At 49.8% G+C, this 16,808-nt stretch overlaps 1 protein-coding gene across 1 annotated transcript in view; it reads left to right on the top strand.

Moving 5' to 3' along the window:
- The window catches only part of shisa9a (shisa family member 9a), a gene marked incomplete at both ends in the record, with an annotated part of 47,146 nt that extends 34,000 nt beyond the window's left edge, over positions 1-13,146 (top strand). The window contains 3 exon segments of the mRNA XM_084485569.1: positions 6,142-6,336; positions 12,088-13,022; positions 13,024-13,146. Of these exon segments, the coding sequence (XP_084341695.1) occupies positions 6,142-6,336; positions 12,088-13,022; positions 13,024-13,146 (1,253 nt within the window).
- Positions 13,147-16,808: the final 3,662 nt, after the last annotated feature.

Genomic DNA, 16,808 nt, shown 5'->3' with positions numbered 1-16,808 from the left:
CACTCTCACATACCATCAACACATGCACTCTCAAATACACACCAACACATACCTTGCCACTTCCACACCTATACACCATTTTTATTAGGGGTGTAACGATAGACTCATTCGTACCGAAAATTTCATTTCGGTACATACCAAAATAAATTTTGATTATCTCACACTCTGTGACACTCTGACACTGTGAGTGTCTTGTCTTGTCCTGATGTTTTGTGTTGAGGACCACAATGGAAATAAGTCCTGGACTTGATTGTGTTTTTATCCTCAATTGTATTTTATGTATTTTCATTTGTGTTAGGCATTTGTTTGATACAATTTAATAAATCAAATCAAAATCCAATTGTTTAATAAAAATAAAATAATAAGAACTGCTGTACCGAAAAACATACCGAACCGTGACTTAAAAACCGAGGTACGTACCGAATCGTGACTTTTGTGTATCGTTACACCCCTAATTTGTATACAAGCCATTTGGTGGACACTTTATCTAGGAATACATACAGTTAGTGTGGGCAATGGCTACCAGTGGGGAATTGAACCCAGGGGAAATGCTGTTCACTACCAGTTGAGATGGACATGACCACTGAGCACATGCCCAATCGGTCTGTCTGTCTGTCTGTCTGTGCATCCATCCGTCTGGTACGTGTGAGAAGTGCACAAACACATGTGCACTTTCCTTTCCGGTGCCACATGCAGCCTGTGAAATACGTTGCAGTGGTTAAGCTACTGACACAATCACAGAGCAACAGCAAAGTAGAACAAGAAAGTGGATGAAAGATGCATGGGGTCTTCTGTTCGACTGGCAGCGCGGTTATGATGGGGCGAAACGCTTTAGACGGACACAGAGGATTAAGGCAATAACAGTCTTGTCTAGTCTTCGCTACCAGCCTGTCTGTCTGTCTGTCTGTCTGTCTGTCTGTCTGCGTGTGTGTGTGTGTGTGTGTGTGTGTGTGTGTGTGTGTGTGTGTTTCTCTGGCTGTCTGTGTATCTGTCAGCCTGTAGGTCAGTCTGACTACTTTTCTGTCTGCCTGCCTTCTAGTAATCCTTTCAGTCAGTCTCTCCCTCAATGTGTCTCTCTATCTGTCTGTCTGTCTGTCTGTCTGTCCATACTGCTGCAACCAGCATTACAGTACACATATTACATAACAATGTGTGTGTGTGTGTGTGTGTGTGTGTATGTGTGTGTGTGTGTGTTGTTGGCAGTAACAGTAACAGCAGGCCTGCCTGTTGATATGTGGGCGCAGATGACGATGGGACAATGAGACTCAGCCATGTCGCCCTACACTGAAAGAACACTGGCGCACTGACTAAAGAGAGAGAGAGAGAGAGAGAGAGAGAGAGAGATGGATAGAGAAAGGGATGGAGATGCAGGGAGAGAGAAAGAGAGGAAGGGATAGAGAGAGAGATAGAGAGACAGAGAATAAAGACAGAGAGAGTGAGAGAGTTGAGTGACCAAATAGAAAGACCCTTTATTCTTCTGAATACTTGAAAAAGGATGAAAAAAAGAGGGGTTTATCTGGCAGTGAAAAGAAAAGGGAATGAAAGATGAGTCAGCTCCTTACAATTTTCAGCAGAGAAGCAAACAAATAGTGAAATTATACTGTACAGCCAAGAGCTAGGAATCCAGGCCAATAGGGGATAAAACCACACCCACATATGTGTGATTTCATCACCCTTCATTCGCTGTGTATCTCTGTCTCCCTCCTTTTCCCTTACTGTCTCTCTGTCTCTCTATTGCTGTCTATGTCACTTTCTCTCTCTCTGTGCTTCTCTCTAACACAATAGTTTTGCTCTCTGTCTCGTTCTGTTACATCTCTGGCCTTCCCTCTCTCCTCTCTGCTGTTCTCATCTTTCCCTTGTGTACAGAAGGCCGTTACACACATACAGTACACATACATACTATCCACCTACGCATTTATAAAAAGAAAGCACAGACACCGATTAAAGCCACATCTGGGATCATCAAACTCTTTGTCATCATCATCATCACCCTCATCATCCTCGCACTGCGGCCATCTCTTTGCCCTTCAGTGGTAAGCAGAACAAAGTAGTGTTGGTAGTACGAATGGTGTGTACACAGAACAGACAGCCTACAGACTATCTTGTGGAGTAGCAGATGGGTGGATGTGCTTATGTAAAGAGCCTTTGTTACGTGGCCAGGTCGTGTGGGATGTGGGCGTGTCTTGTGCCGTGTGGGTGCTCAGCATTGCATATTAAATGTCATGTTTGGGACCCAGACTGATTGAGGGCAGCTTTGTTGTGGCTTTCAATTATTGTTGTTCACTAGCCTGGATAATATCACCGTTGGAGTGCATTTTTAACTTCAAAGTCGAGGTAGAAATAAGATGAATGAACCCAACGAGAGCTGAAGGGCTTTTCTCGGGTTTCGCCCAGCTAGTTTTTGTGTTGAGATCAACCATGTTTGGTTGCCCCAGTCTTCCATACAACCTTCCCCTCAGCTAAATGTGGGTGACCTTCTTAAAGTCGATGAGCAACGTTTTGCAGAATACAAGCTTTGTGGTGGACAGCCTTCAAAGCCAAGAGTTAATCTGACCGTCTACGCTTCTTTAGCTGTCAAAAAGGCGTGAATATAGTTCCAACAAAAATGCGATATGTTAAGAATCAGCTGGCCGTTTAGTTTAATAGTCACGACCTGATTCCTTTTTGATCAGATTTAAAAGTGGCTGATGGGGCGTTGAGTGTTTCATGTACTGCAACACCAAGCGGTAATATTTAATGCCTTTTTAATAATGCTTCCAAATCAGTGATGATATCATTCTCAAAGCAGTCATTCGTATTTCATTACCTTGGCCAAGGCTGTTCAAATCTTGAGTGACTCCAACCAAGGGCAGGGGTCGCACAGGCAGGGAATTACCCGATCGCTAACATTACCAGTCATAAATCAATACTCGTAGCAAGGAGACAAAGGTCAGGAATGCTCTGGCTTTCTACAGCAATGCAAGAAAATTATATAAAGAAGTCGCTGTGATTCGGCAAGCAATGATGTCTTAATGTCAAAATAAAAGCGTTGGTTTTACTCTGAGACAGAAAAAAAATACAGACAGAAACAGAAAAAAAATTGAGGAGTAGGTCATGCGATTGGTTAGTCATGCGATGTACCACCTGTTTCCCTTGTGTTTACATGGCATGCAATGTTACGGCGTGTTTAATTCCAGACTGAGGCATCCTTATTATGACGGTTGACTCACCTCTTGCATAAGGCCTGATCAAAATAAGAGGGCATGTTTTGGTGGTTGTTTTTTCGCCATTGGTAAGATCCCGTCTCCTTCTCTAAAACATTAGTTTATTTAGGTTGAAAAGAAGATACAACGTTTAGAATAAACTTGAGGAGATGGTTAACATTATGTAGAAATCTGGTCTGTAAGGGGGATGGAATGGCATTAAAAGCATTGGCCTTGTTACCTTTTTCTTTCTACCTTTTTCTTTTCACCTCAAATCCAAAGCCTCTTAAATTTTATTTTCACTTGTATTCTCTTCCAACTTGGTTCTGCAGCATCTTAATTATTCTCCTTTTCTCTCTCCTTTGTGTCTTATTCTCCTGTGCTTTCTCGCGATATCCTTGGCCTGACTGCCTCTTGCTTTCGCTCCCTCGCCACCTCTCTCTCCCTCTATCACTGTCACTGTCAGTCTGTCTCCACCATTTTATCTCTTAGCACTGACATGTGTGTGTGTGTGTGTGTGTGTGTGTGTGTGTGTGTGTTTGTGTGTGTTCCTTAGAAAATAAAAGAAATAGAAAGAGAGACTCAAAACCCAGAGAGAGGGAGGGAGAAAGACAGCAATAGAGAGAGGTAGAGCAAGAGAGAGAGAGGCAGAGAGAGAGAGAAAGGCAGGGAGAGAGAGAGAGGGAACGAGCCTGCTTGGCAGTTAATTGATTAATTAGTTACAGTGTGAGCCATCTCTCCATGACAGGTGAATCTCATAGGTCAAGGGCCCTTTGTTCACACACGCACGCACACACACAGACACACACACAGACACACAAACACACAACCCATATAACCACACACACCTCACACCTTGATGGACTCACTGCTGGGATGAAATCACGCAAGAGCCCCTTGTCTAATCAGTGTCGTGAGTAACAAAAACACATGTAATGACCTGTGAAGTGGTGGACAGGGACCGGCGTAGTGTCATGGCTGGAGGACTCTCCCTGGGCTCGTCAACCTGTCGAGGTCTTTGAACAAGATGCCAAACTGCCTCCATGCTCACTGATGACATGCAGCCAAATTCATTTCAAAGTCGCTTTGGTGAAGAAGTCGAAGCAATTAGGCAGTGACTAGTGATACTAATCAGAGTAGGGTTGCCTGGGGGTGGTGGGTGATTGTGATTTGTTGTAACTAAACTAATAGGAAAAAGTCACTGGGAGTTGTGGTGGTCTGGTGCGAGGCAGAGTGGAGAGGGAAGCCTGAAGGAATGAGGACAGAAAGTATCAATAGGTCAGGGTTAACTCGCTCTATATGGGGGAGCAAATAGTGATGTGTTCTCACTCTCGTTCTCTTCCTATGTCGATCTCTCTCTCACACACACACACACACACACACACACACACACACACACACACACACACACACACACACACTAACAAACTACAAACTAACTTCTCCACAGTTTTTCTTTCCTTCTTACTTCCCCCCCATCACCGCCCTTCTTTGATATCCCTTATGCTGTGTTTCCATTTCCCCTCTTTCGTCCCTCCATGCTCTAACTTTTTCCTGTAGAATCGCTCAAACGTCAACCTCTCAAACGATGAGGCGGTGATTAAAGTCCTTCAATGGGCACACATAAAAGCTTTTCTTGATGAAAGGGCAAATAATACGATGATCTAACGTGGTTGAATTCCCCTCGCCTCTTCAACGCGCATTCAACGTTCAGCCCGGCGAGTCCTGTGTCCTCACATGATCTGTACTCCTCCACCTTTCAGTTGCAAGTGCTGTCACCAACAGACGCTTCTGTCACTCATACAGAGGACACCCTTCATCACCCCCCCCCCCCTCTATATGAAGACATAGCCAAGCATCCTCGGGCAGCTTAGTTAAGGTGACTTGACAGATGAGCTGCCGTGTGGACGAGATTGATGGCTATAGGCATTGACAGATAAGCAGGTAGGCAGGTAGAAAGATAGGCAGGTAGGTAGGTAGGTTGATAGATGGATGGATGGATGGATGGATGGATAGATAGATCGATAGATAGATAAAAAGAAAGGATTGCAGACATATAAAGAATGGATTGATTGGTCCATTGAGGATCTGATTGATTTGAGCCACGGTGAACAAACAGGTCATTCCCTTTATTGTACCACCAAAATGCAGTTTCCGTAAATATTGTCTGGGTCTCAGTCCATGGCAGTTGCTTAGTGGTTGAGTGGTACGTGGGAAGAAGCTTCCATTACACGCTGAACTGTCAGAGGAGAGCATGAACGGGCGCGGATGAGACCACATTGTAACCTCGACCTGTTGCTCATAATGACACACTGTGGAGTGTCTTAAGGCCTTAAATAAAGAAACAAGGACTAAGGAACCGGGCACTTCACTAGACCACCAGGGTTCACTAGAGGCACACAGGGAGACCACTGTACTCTGGAAGATAAAAGTTTAAAGGCCATGATCTTTGCAAAGAATCCGAAACAGTTTCGGAGACGATGAGGGACCGGAAGCAATTATTTGTGAAATAATTGCTTATAAATCATCTATTACCCAGGCACTTAACCACAAATTGCTCTGGTACACCACAGTGGACAGCAAAGGGAGGCACGTTGGTTTGAATTGATCAGCTATAAATTGTCCATTAGAGTGTTGTAAACTGTTGCTGGCAAAAGAGCAAGTATGCGCCATAAAACTTCCAAAGCTAAAATGAAGGTACAAATAAATGAAAGATTTGGGTCAACGAGGCCCATATTAGGGGAGCTAAATATTCAACAAATGGCTTTTCTTTTATATTTGACAGATTAAATGTCAGTAAAAAAAATATATGAAACAGCCCCAGTCTGACATTTCTCTCCCTTTCCCTCCCTTTCTCTCTCACTCTGTCTTGTCGTTCACCAAACTTTATCCAACTGCTCTAATGCCTCTCTCTCTCTCTCTCTCTCTCTCTCTCTCTCTCTCTCTCTCTCTCTCTCAGAGGGCGGCCAGATCCTCAACAACAACATGGGTCCGTCGGGGGCCGAGCTGGGCCAGCAGCACGCCTACCCTGCCCTCAGCCAGCTGGCTGACGTCTACGAGCACCACCACCACCAGCAGCAGCAGCAGCACCACCAGCACCAGCTACAGCAGCCCTGCAAGGAGATCAACAAATACGCCTCTCTGAAGGCCGTGGGTGAGTGTCTGGCTGGCCCGAGGGAAGGGGCGACCAGGAGCGGACGGTCGCTGGCGGTTGCTTGGCGGTTTGGTTGTTGTTTGGGAGGCTTGGAGGAGATGTGAAAGGGACGGATAGGGCCATGGGCAGGATCATGGCGATGGTGGTTTGAAGGTTCTTGAGCACTGCACGACAACCACCGACATGGTGCCTGTGGGCCAAACTCATTGGTGAGGGGTTGGGTGTTGGGGTTACGTTTTATTTAGTTGGCAGACGCGTTAGGGTTCATGGTCAAGTTTACTACAGCAGAATGTACACAAATTGCTTGCCAGCCATATTCTGCTAGGATACACATGAAATATACACATGAGAAGGTAGGCTTGTCTTACTGCAGATGGAAGTAGCCTCAAGTATTGTTTGGCATTGGATGTTTATAGGGGTGATATAGGGGGGTGGGGGGGGGGTGGGTAACTATCTCATCACTAGAGCTTTATCATCAATTCTTTGATCCTTCCGGCTCAACTCTTCGAATATGTTCGAGCAAGAAGATCAACCGAGCAACCACCAAACCCTTAACCGCCTCCTTGCATGCTTGATTCCACCCTCAGTGTGTGTGTGTGTGTGTGTGTGTGTGTGTGTGTGTGTGTGTGGCGACAATTTTTATGCATCAAATGTGAACCGCTCGGAGGTGGCAACGGTAGCCCCTATAAAAAAAACTAGCGCTCAGCAAGCGGATCCCCAGTCACCCTATCGCTGTTAAATCAAAGCCGGGGGGTGGAGGGGAGTGCGTATCTGCCAGTTGTCATTGATTGCACAATCAAAAAAGCCCACATGCTGCACATCCCGCCGGAACAGCCTGTCCCGTCAAGCTGTGTTTCTTAGCCTCAAACCTCGCCATCACAACAACCCGGCCCAGCCTCTAGTAATGAACCGCTTCGCAAGTGCCTTCCAGTCGGCGAGCCATATGTGGACGGCGTAGGGGTGTGTGTGTGTGTGTGTGCGTGTGTGTGTGTGTGTGTGTGTGTGTGTGTGCGTGCACGTCTGCCTGCGTGCGTGTGTGCTTGTGTGTGCGTGCGTGCGTGTCTGCGCGCACGTGTGTGTGTGTGTGTGTGCGTGCGCGTCTGCCTGCGTGCGTGTGTGCTTGTGTGTGCGTGCGTGCGTGTCTGCGCGCACGTGTGTGTGTGTGTGTGTGTGTGTGTGTGTGTGTGCGTGTGTGTGTGTGTGCGCGTTCAAGCCCCTGTAACCCCCCTCTCGGAGTCTAGCGGCCACAGCGGAGGGCCCCCACACAGCGGAGGGCCCCCCACACAGCGGAGGGGCCCCTACACAGCGGAGGGGCCCCTACACAGCAGAGGGGCCCCCACACAGCGGAGGGCCCCCCACACAGCGGAGGGCCCCCACACAGCGGAGGGCCCCCACACAGCAGAGGGCCCCCACACAGCGGAGGGCCCCCACACAGCGGAGGGGCCCCACACGTGTGCGGGACCTCTCAGGCGGGCCCTTCCGGGTGGTGTCTTTGGTATTCAACGCGGCTCCCGGCCAAAGACGGCTGGGCAAACAAACGGCGGCGGTGCGAGCGGCTGCCGCTCGCTCTTTTGTTTGCAGACGAGCGCTTTGTCACCAAAGGCACTCAGAGATATCATCCGTCCGCCTGTGTTCTGTATTCCAGGCAGGAACCGAACCCTTCTCACTCGAGTCGATCTGTGTGTTTCGCTCGTTGTTTTTTTTTTTCCGGATGTAAAACGCTGTGTGTGTTTTGTTTTTTTCCGTTCCGTTGCTCCGCGCACTGAAGGCCCTTGAGTCGCTGCGAGACATTTAGAGAGATTGCTGCTTATTAGTTTACGCCGGGTAAAGCGTTTAAACACGCATCTTGCGTAATTTAACTTTCATCAATATCGTTTGAAGGGAAATTTCAAACGTCGCGGCGTTGAAAGCCGGATTTGTTTTTGGTAAACAAGAGGCCTTCTGTGTGCTGCACAGTGAAGTGGCTGCGACCGAACGGCAGGATTCGGTTCAGGCCCGCTCCGATCCGTGCTCTTTCTACATCCTACACCTTCTCTCCCTTTGTGCTCAGATCCATTCTTCTCCTCCTCTTCATCCTTTGGAGATAGCCACTCTCACCCACTCTCTCCCACTCCACTTTATTCCAGCTTTTCATCTCTAACCATCCTTCTTCTGGTTCCCTTTCATTTCCTTTCAACCATTTGCTGCTCGCCATTTCCCACTACAATTTTCTTTTGTCATTACCGTCCTATTTACTCCCCTATCTCCTCGCCAGGCCTCTCTCCCCACGCGCCTTTCCTCCCTTCTGCGTCTGCCGGCGTTTCTCCCCGGCACCCTCCTGTATCATCCCTCGACCAACTTCAGCTTGACCTCCTCGCTATCCAAGAAGGAATATTTTCCCGTACATTTAACCGCCATTCTCCTGCCACCTGGAGTGGTGCCGCATATCTGATTTAATTTCTGTAATGGAAAGGCGACCTCTTTCCTCCATTCACCTCGCCTCCCCTCCCCTTCTCCCTCACCCCGCCCCTTGCCCTATCTTCCGCCCCCCCCCCCCAACCCCAACCCCCTGCACCACCCCTCACATCAACACGAGACTTGAGTGACAGAAACCCATTCCACAGGTGGAATTCAAAAAGGCACCTGTGACATGATTGGATGGCCCGCCGTAGAGAGATACAGAGCAAGGGATTCAGAGATGGAAGCCGGCATGCCGGCATAACTGTTAAGAGAATAAAAGGGAAAGCAGCTGCACAAATTGCGTGCGTGTCGCTGTGTGTCATCGGTGTGTGTGTGTGTGTGTGTGTGTGTGTCTGTGTCTGTGTGTATATGTCTGTCTGTCTGTGTGTGTGGCTCATGGAGGAAGGCTTATTTTATAGATATGGTAGAAAAAGCTATAAAATGAGCGCAAAAGAAAAAGGTCAAACAAATCAATATTTTCTAAAAGTCATCTTAGCCGGTACTCTTCCAATATTGAAAAATATCTCCACCACCCCCCCCCCCCCTCCCTTACACCCCTCTGCACCTTCCCCGTCGTCCTTCTCCTGCCTGCTCCTTATCTTCGTCCTCATCTTCCTCATCCTCCCCCCCGGTAAACTCTTTCTGCTGCCCTCACTCGTCCCTGCAGGGCTCCCCTTCCTCTTAATTGTCACTCGTACCCCGCCCGCCCCCAACTCGCCCTACTCCTGCTGATAGGCCACACTCCTATCTGTATACATAGAGGCTCACTCTATCGTATTTCAACCATAACCCAGAGAAGACGAGCGCAGGCACTGCCTTCTTCTCCGATCCGCCAACAAACGAGCAATTAGGGGCCCCGTCTCCACCGCTCGCATGTCTGCTCCGAGACGGGGCCCCTAACGACCCCCCGCCCGTAGACCCCTAAAGACGCAGCCCCGCCCCCAGACATGCTTGTTAATAATGCAGCGCGTGGGGGGCGCACCGGGGAGCCAATCAGCAAGTCATTGGAATCGGGAAACCCTCCAGATTTATTGCCACTGTGAAAAGGGGGTTCGTTTTGCCGCTTTTATTTTTTGCGGTATTCGTCGCGCTGTCTCTCATTTCCTGCACGGGGGGAAGCAACACAGGAGTCCCCGGTCGGCGCTGTTGGGTTTCCTCCCACGTACTCCCCGACCCCCCCCCCCCCCCCGCGCCGCCCCCCCCGAGCATTCCCCCTTCCCCTCCCCCATGCTGTATGGGCCAGGCGTCGGTGGGCCCTAGATTGATTCACCTGTCGCCTGAGTGAGTCTGATCCCCGGGGGGCAGACCCCCGCCCCCCCAGCCCCCACCCCCTCCTCTAGCTCGCCTAGCAGACCCCTTGGTGTACCCAGCCCCACACATACCCCCCCCCCACCCCCCTCCTCAAGACAAGCTAGATTTATAGTTGTGTCGGCAAAGCAAACTCTGTGAGGATGGCCTCCGTGTCCTTCAAGCATGGGTAAGCGAGAGAGAACGAGACAGGGGGACAGAGAGAGAGAGAGGAGAGAGAGTCAGAGGTAGAGGGAGAGAGAGCAAGCGAGAGAGGGAGTTGGAGGGAGGGAGAGAATGAGTCCGAGGTGGGGGGAGAGAGAGAGAGAGAGAGAGAGAGAGAGAGAGAGAGAGAGACATTCAGAGGTGGGGGGGAGAGAGAGAGCGAGAGAGAGAGAAAGAGAAAGAAAGAGAAAGAGAGGGAAATAGATAGAGAGGGAGAGGGATAGAGAGAGATATATTCAGAGGCAGAGGGAGAGAGAGAGAGAGACATTCAGAGGCAGGGAGGAGAGAGAGAGACAAAGAGAGAGGTGTGGGCGAGAGGACAAGGACTTTAATGTGAAGGTGTATCAGAATGACAGAAACTCCACCACCATCACCAACTGCACCACCACCAACACTTTTTCTCAGTGATGAAAATTAGCCCAATTGCGGTGACAGGGAAATTATGGACATGACGGAAAATATTTGGCAAGGCCGCCCTAGTAGACACGGAAAAACACACAAAAACTCAAGTGGCACACACTGGCACGCGCACACGGCCGCCAGGGTTTAGGGAATGAACGAACAGTACACTGAACGTACACACGGCGGCGAGGGCTAGCAAAGCAGAGGAACCAGGGGCTAAAGCGCAGCGCTGACACTGAGGCACTGGGAGGATTACCAGAGCACTCACCTGAACACGGAAAACAAGATGGAAGATGATCTCATCTAATCAAAACCCCATCTTGGAATTAATTATTTTATCTTATTATACCACCCCCCCCCCCCTCCTCCCCCCCAGCCCTTTCCAAAGAAAGGTGCATATCTCCAACGCAGGAAGCAAAATTACGTTTTGTCTTCTCTCTCCCTCTCTTTCTATTTCCCATTATAATAGTTACAATTATTATTTCGAGAGTAAGGTGATTCATTCATTCTGCGCTCAAGGAAACCTTTCAATATTTGATATTTTCCTCCAGACACAAATAAAAGACACAAAAAATGTCCTAAAGACATTTTATTATAAAGACATTTTAAATGTCCTAAAGACATTTTATTATATCCCGTACCCTATTTCACCCCAGAGGAACCAAGCATTCCCAAGCCGTTGTTTCTTGTATATGTGTTGCGTGTCATCTTGCTCCACATTTCATTACTGGCCTTTATCTCTAATAGGACCAGTTGCATGGCTTGTCAGACCGACCGAGCGGGGTGGGGCGGGGGTGCGGTAGGGTGTTGATAGCCTGGTAAGAAGATATGGATTCTTTATCATCAACTCTCAGCTGTGGGTATCTGACAGGGCTGGTTCTACAGTAGCAGCTAGCTGTGTGACCTTCTCCCACCGTGAGGGAAGAAGAAAAACTCACCGTGCTGAAAAGTTTACTCTTTGTTATGGTTGACTTATTGAGTATTGAGTGTGTGTGTGTGTGTGTGTGTGTGTGTGTGTGTGTGTGTGTGTGTGTGTGTGTGGATGGAGGAAGGGGGGGGGTTCTCATCAATAGCAAACCATGGTTGAAAAGAATGTTCCTGAGAATCGATGCATCAAAATGTATTATGCAGAGTAAACCTGGCAAGTGGAATCATTTAAACACTTACATTAAAGTCAAGCTGCTTCACCACCTCTTCTACCGTCTACTGAAACTAATCTCTCTCTCTCTCTCTCTCTCTCTCTCTCTCTCTCTCTCTCTCTCTCTCTCTCTCTCTCTCTCTCTCTCTCTCTCTCTCTCTCTCTCTCTCTCTCACACACACTCTCTCTCACACTCTCTCTCTCTCTCACACTCTCTCTCTCTCTCTCTCTCTCTCTCTCTCTCTCTCTCTCTCCTCCAGCGGCCAAGTACAATGGCGAGCTCTACCAGAAGCAGCGCCTGATGGTGGAGCTGCCCTCCAAGGGGGGTCTTCCCCTGCAGCCCATGGGCACCCTGAGAGCCGCCATGGGCACCCTGAGACCCTCCATGGGCATGGGCACGCTGTCCTCCATGAGCCCACCCATGACCTCCAACCCCATGACCTCCAACCCCATGACCTCCAACCACATGAACAGCACCATGACCCCCATGGCCATGACCCAGATGACCATGACCCCCATGGCCCAGATGACCCAGATGACGTCCATGGCCCCCATGACCTCCATGAACTCCATGAACCAGATGCCCCCCATGACGCACATGACTTCCATGGCCCCCATGACCTCCCTGAACTCCATGACCCAGATGCCCCCCATGACCCAGATGACGTCCCTGGGCCCCCTGACCCCCGAACCCGTGGCCACCTACATCACGGAGATGCCCACCATCTCCTCCGTCTCCGCCATGCCCTCGGACAGACACGGCGGTGGGGGTGGAGGTGGCGGTGGCGGTGGACACAAGGTGAACATGGACGTCCAGAGGCAGAAGCAGAAAGCGGGCCACTCCGGGCACTCTGTTCACCCTGGACACAGCACCCTAAACACCCACACCCACCCCCACGGCCACACCCAGCTCCACGGTCACGGGGCCAAGCCGCCTGGACACGGGGGCGGGGGGGGGAACCCCATGGCTCACATGATGACGGGCACCCTCCCGGGCAGCTCCTCCATGGGGATGTCCTCCCGGACGTCCGGCACCAACCTGGGCACGGGCTCGGGCACCATGGGCCACCCGATGGCCTACAGCTCCCACACCATGGGGGGGGGGACGAGCCGGCAGGCCACGGGACTGGGGACGCTGAAGGGCTGGGACGGGACGGAGACGGTGGGCCGCCGGAAGAGCTACGGCCACAAGCGGCCCCCAGTGTACTGTGCTGGAGCAGAACCAGCTGCACGGCAGCCGCGCCCACAGCCACAGCCAGCACTACCTCCCCACGCAGGCGTACTACGTCACCAACAGCAAGACGGAGGTGACCGTGTGAGACCCAGACCGGGGCGGGGGGTGGGTGGGTGGGTGCGGAGGAGGAGGCGGAGGTGGAGGAGGAAGACAAGGAGGAGCACCAGGAGGTGATGCGCGTGTGACCGTGAGCGCGAGCGACGGCCGTCGGTCGTCGACCGGGAACATGGGGCGTGTGAGCCGAAGGCGGGAGATGGACGCTGGTGCGCTTTTATTCTGAAAGAGTGCTTGGCGGGCGATGGCGAGCGCGGGGGTGGGGGGTGGGGGGGGGGTGGGGGGTGGGGGGGGGGGGGGGGGGGGAGGATCGGCGAGCACGGATCAAAGACGACAACGCCGGCGGTGGCCGCCGATCGACCAGAAGCACAACAAAAGCATCGTTGTGTTCTGCAAGAGTGTGCGTTTGTGTGTGTGTGTGTGTGTGTGTGTGTGGATGTCTGCCTCATCGGAGGTATGCGAAACCATGACAACAGAGGTACAGCAGGGAGGCTTCAGTTTGCCCGCGGTGTGCACTGAGGTCTCTAACCCTGCATCGTGGACACCGTTCACTGGGTCGGCTGCGGGGAAATACACACACTCCACGCTACAGCAATCACACATACTTGATCGAACCAGCGGGGGAGGGGGGGAGGATCAATATAAATATATATACATAAATATATATACGATCATATGAAAGACACTCAAATCTTGTACGAAAAAACGGCGCTGCGTCACGTGGACTTTCTATAGCAGACATAAGCCTAGCGTACCAGCAATGGCCTCATCCCCTCGGACAGGGATATGTGGCTATGGAAGGAAATATCCAGCCACGATTATCTCTCTCTCTTTCTCTCTCTCGCTCTCTCTCTCTCTCTCTCTGTGAAATGGAAGCAGCCAGTGGCTACAAAGACTCAAGGTGTTTTAAACAGGGACTATTGAGCAGTGTCTTGGAGCCCGTTCTCTCTCTCTCTTTCTCTCTCTCTCTCTCTCTCGCTCTCTCCTTCTCTCTCTCTCTCTCTCACTGCAGTTGAAGGTTGCCATGTTTTTTTTACAGCTGGATGGCGGAGATCGGAAGCTGGGTTGGACGGGCTTTGTTCCGTGCCGGCCGCCTCCTATTGGTGGAAGTGGCTGAATGGAGGTTGTAGTTGGGTGGAGACAGGGAGGCAAGAGACAGGGAGGGAGCATCTGGACAGCACTGCAGAGCGTGCCCACGCACACACACACACACACACACACACACATACATACGTACATAATCACCTGTCACACATGCATATGCATACACATACTCATACTACTCCCACATACTGTATGTACATACTTTCGAAAAACACACACACACACACAAACACACACACACACACACGCACAGACAAAAAGGCATGTGCACATGCACATAACTCATGCACCTGCATAGTAACAGGCATGTGCACACACACACACACACACACACACACAACAATTCGCATTTTTAGCGTTTTCAGCATTGACATTCACACACACAGTTACAGAGAAGCTTAACAGTGCACACACGTACCCACACAGGCGTGCACACACGTACACATAGGTTTGGAAGCAGAGCAATATATTCCTATACTTACATGCACAGTCATGAATACACCCACTCTTGACACATCTCTATCTCACCCTCGCTATCTAACACACACACACACACACACACACACACAACACACAACACACAAGCACACAAATGGCTTCCAGAGGAGCAATTAAGCATCTGCCTCCTCAACAGTTTTTATTAGACCAAACAGAACTTGAGCTCTTCCCTTCCTACATCTGAGCTCGGCAAACTGTGTGCACAGAACGCCGCCACTTTAATTCACTCACCAGTCAGGCCAAACAAAACAGTGGCATCGCTGTCTCATGATAGGAGACAGCGCTAGGAAACAACAGCACTATAAATACCTCCCGCTATTATAGCATAGCGTGTGAGTGCCTTTACCACCAGTACCTAGGAACGATTAGATCACCCACTACACCTTTTCACTCCATCTGTATACCTGTGAATGGTATTATAATAACTGTTAAACTATTACACTACTATAACTAGTTATTACTATTGTATTACTCTTACAACGTGTGCCAGCTACCTAGGTAGTAACACAGCTAATCGTACTGAAAAAGGAATCATTCTTAAAGCATAAACAGCGTGATTCTCAAGATAAATGTACTTGAGGGATTGAGATTTGCTGTGTAATGTTGTAATGTGCTCCAGGCTGGGGCCCGCTGTGGCCCCTACAGTAATGGCGGCTGAGGGACACTCAGTGAGCCACAGATTCACCCCTATGCACACAGAGCTACACCGACCCACCACACACATAGAAACACATCCAGAAATATGCACACACACGGTCTCACACACACACACACACACACACACAGAAACACGCCTACACAGAGAGATTCACACACACACACACACACACACACACACACACCAGACAAACAGCAATGCACACTATACACACAGATAAGGATGCACACACATGCGCAAAACCCACAGAAATATTGACATCAGACAGACACATGCACAGAGACACACACACACACACACACAAAGATAAAGGCTTTAACGGATACAGACGCAAGAGCTTGTACACACACACACACACACAAACATTGATCCTGCCCGAGTGCGATGCCTACTTTCTGCTTTCTGAGCTGCTGCACACTGTGGAGGGGGAAACAGGAAGAAAGAGAGAGAGAGAGAGAGAAGAAGAAGTCACTCCCTTGGACGGTGCTGATAAAGCCTGATGTACATGAAGAACTGATACCAGACCATGGCCCTTTGTAGCGAAAAAAAACTCTCATCCTTCATCCTTTCTTACTGAGTCCTTTTTGCTGTGCACCTGGATGGATGGGGGGGGGGGGTGAGGAGAGAGAAGGAAAAAAAATGGAAGAGAGAGAGCGCGGTGGGACTGAAAAAATAAGGTGTTATGATATGTTATGGCGGCGATGAGGAGGTGAATTAGAGTTCGCAGCCAGAGTCAGTTCCTGGAGTGCATTGTTCTCACCAGAAACATGTATTCCACTGATTATGTGTGTGCCAAAATGTAACAAATGTTGATAATTTTGTACCACACCGTGTCCAATTGACTGCCAATACCGTTTTCCCTTCAACTTTTGGTGTGTGTGTGTGTGTGTGTGTGTGTGTGTGTGTGTGAGACGTGTGTGTGTGCGTACGTGCGTTCGTGCACGTGTATGTCTCTGTGGCCGTGCGTGTTTGTGTGGGCTTTCCCTGTGTGTGACTGATGGTGAGCAAGAGAAAGGGAGACGAGAAAAGAGAGATCTGAGAGAAAAACAAGCTCAGCACAACAATGGCTTCCACTTATTGCCTCTGAGTCAAAAGGTCTTTGCAAAAGTCTTTTCAAACAGCAACCACAACACAGCGAACCAAAAACCTCAACCCAACACCTCCGTGTCCTGCCGAATCGCTCGTAGGCCACGGCAAAGTCAGCGTTCACCTTCTCTTTCACTTACTGTTATTATCTCTCCCCCACAACCCCTGTGTCTTTTTGCCTCTGCTGCAACTCAGCTGGCACCATCTCCGTGACAACAGCAGTGAATGAACAAATAAAAACACAGGTCAAAGGTCGTTCACAATGTGCATTATTGCAAACAATCGACTTAAACCCAGCAATGCGGAAGTCTGGGAGTAATATGAGCTCGCTCGCTCTCTCTCTCTCT

This window comes from Micromesistius poutassou (genome assembly GCF_964030765.1).
Source record: "Micromesistius poutassou genome assembly, chromosome: 21".
NCBI lineage: Eukaryota > Metazoa > Chordata > Actinopteri > Gadiformes > Gadidae > Micromesistius > Micromesistius poutassou.
This window is presented reverse-complemented; position numbering and strand designations above follow the sequence as displayed.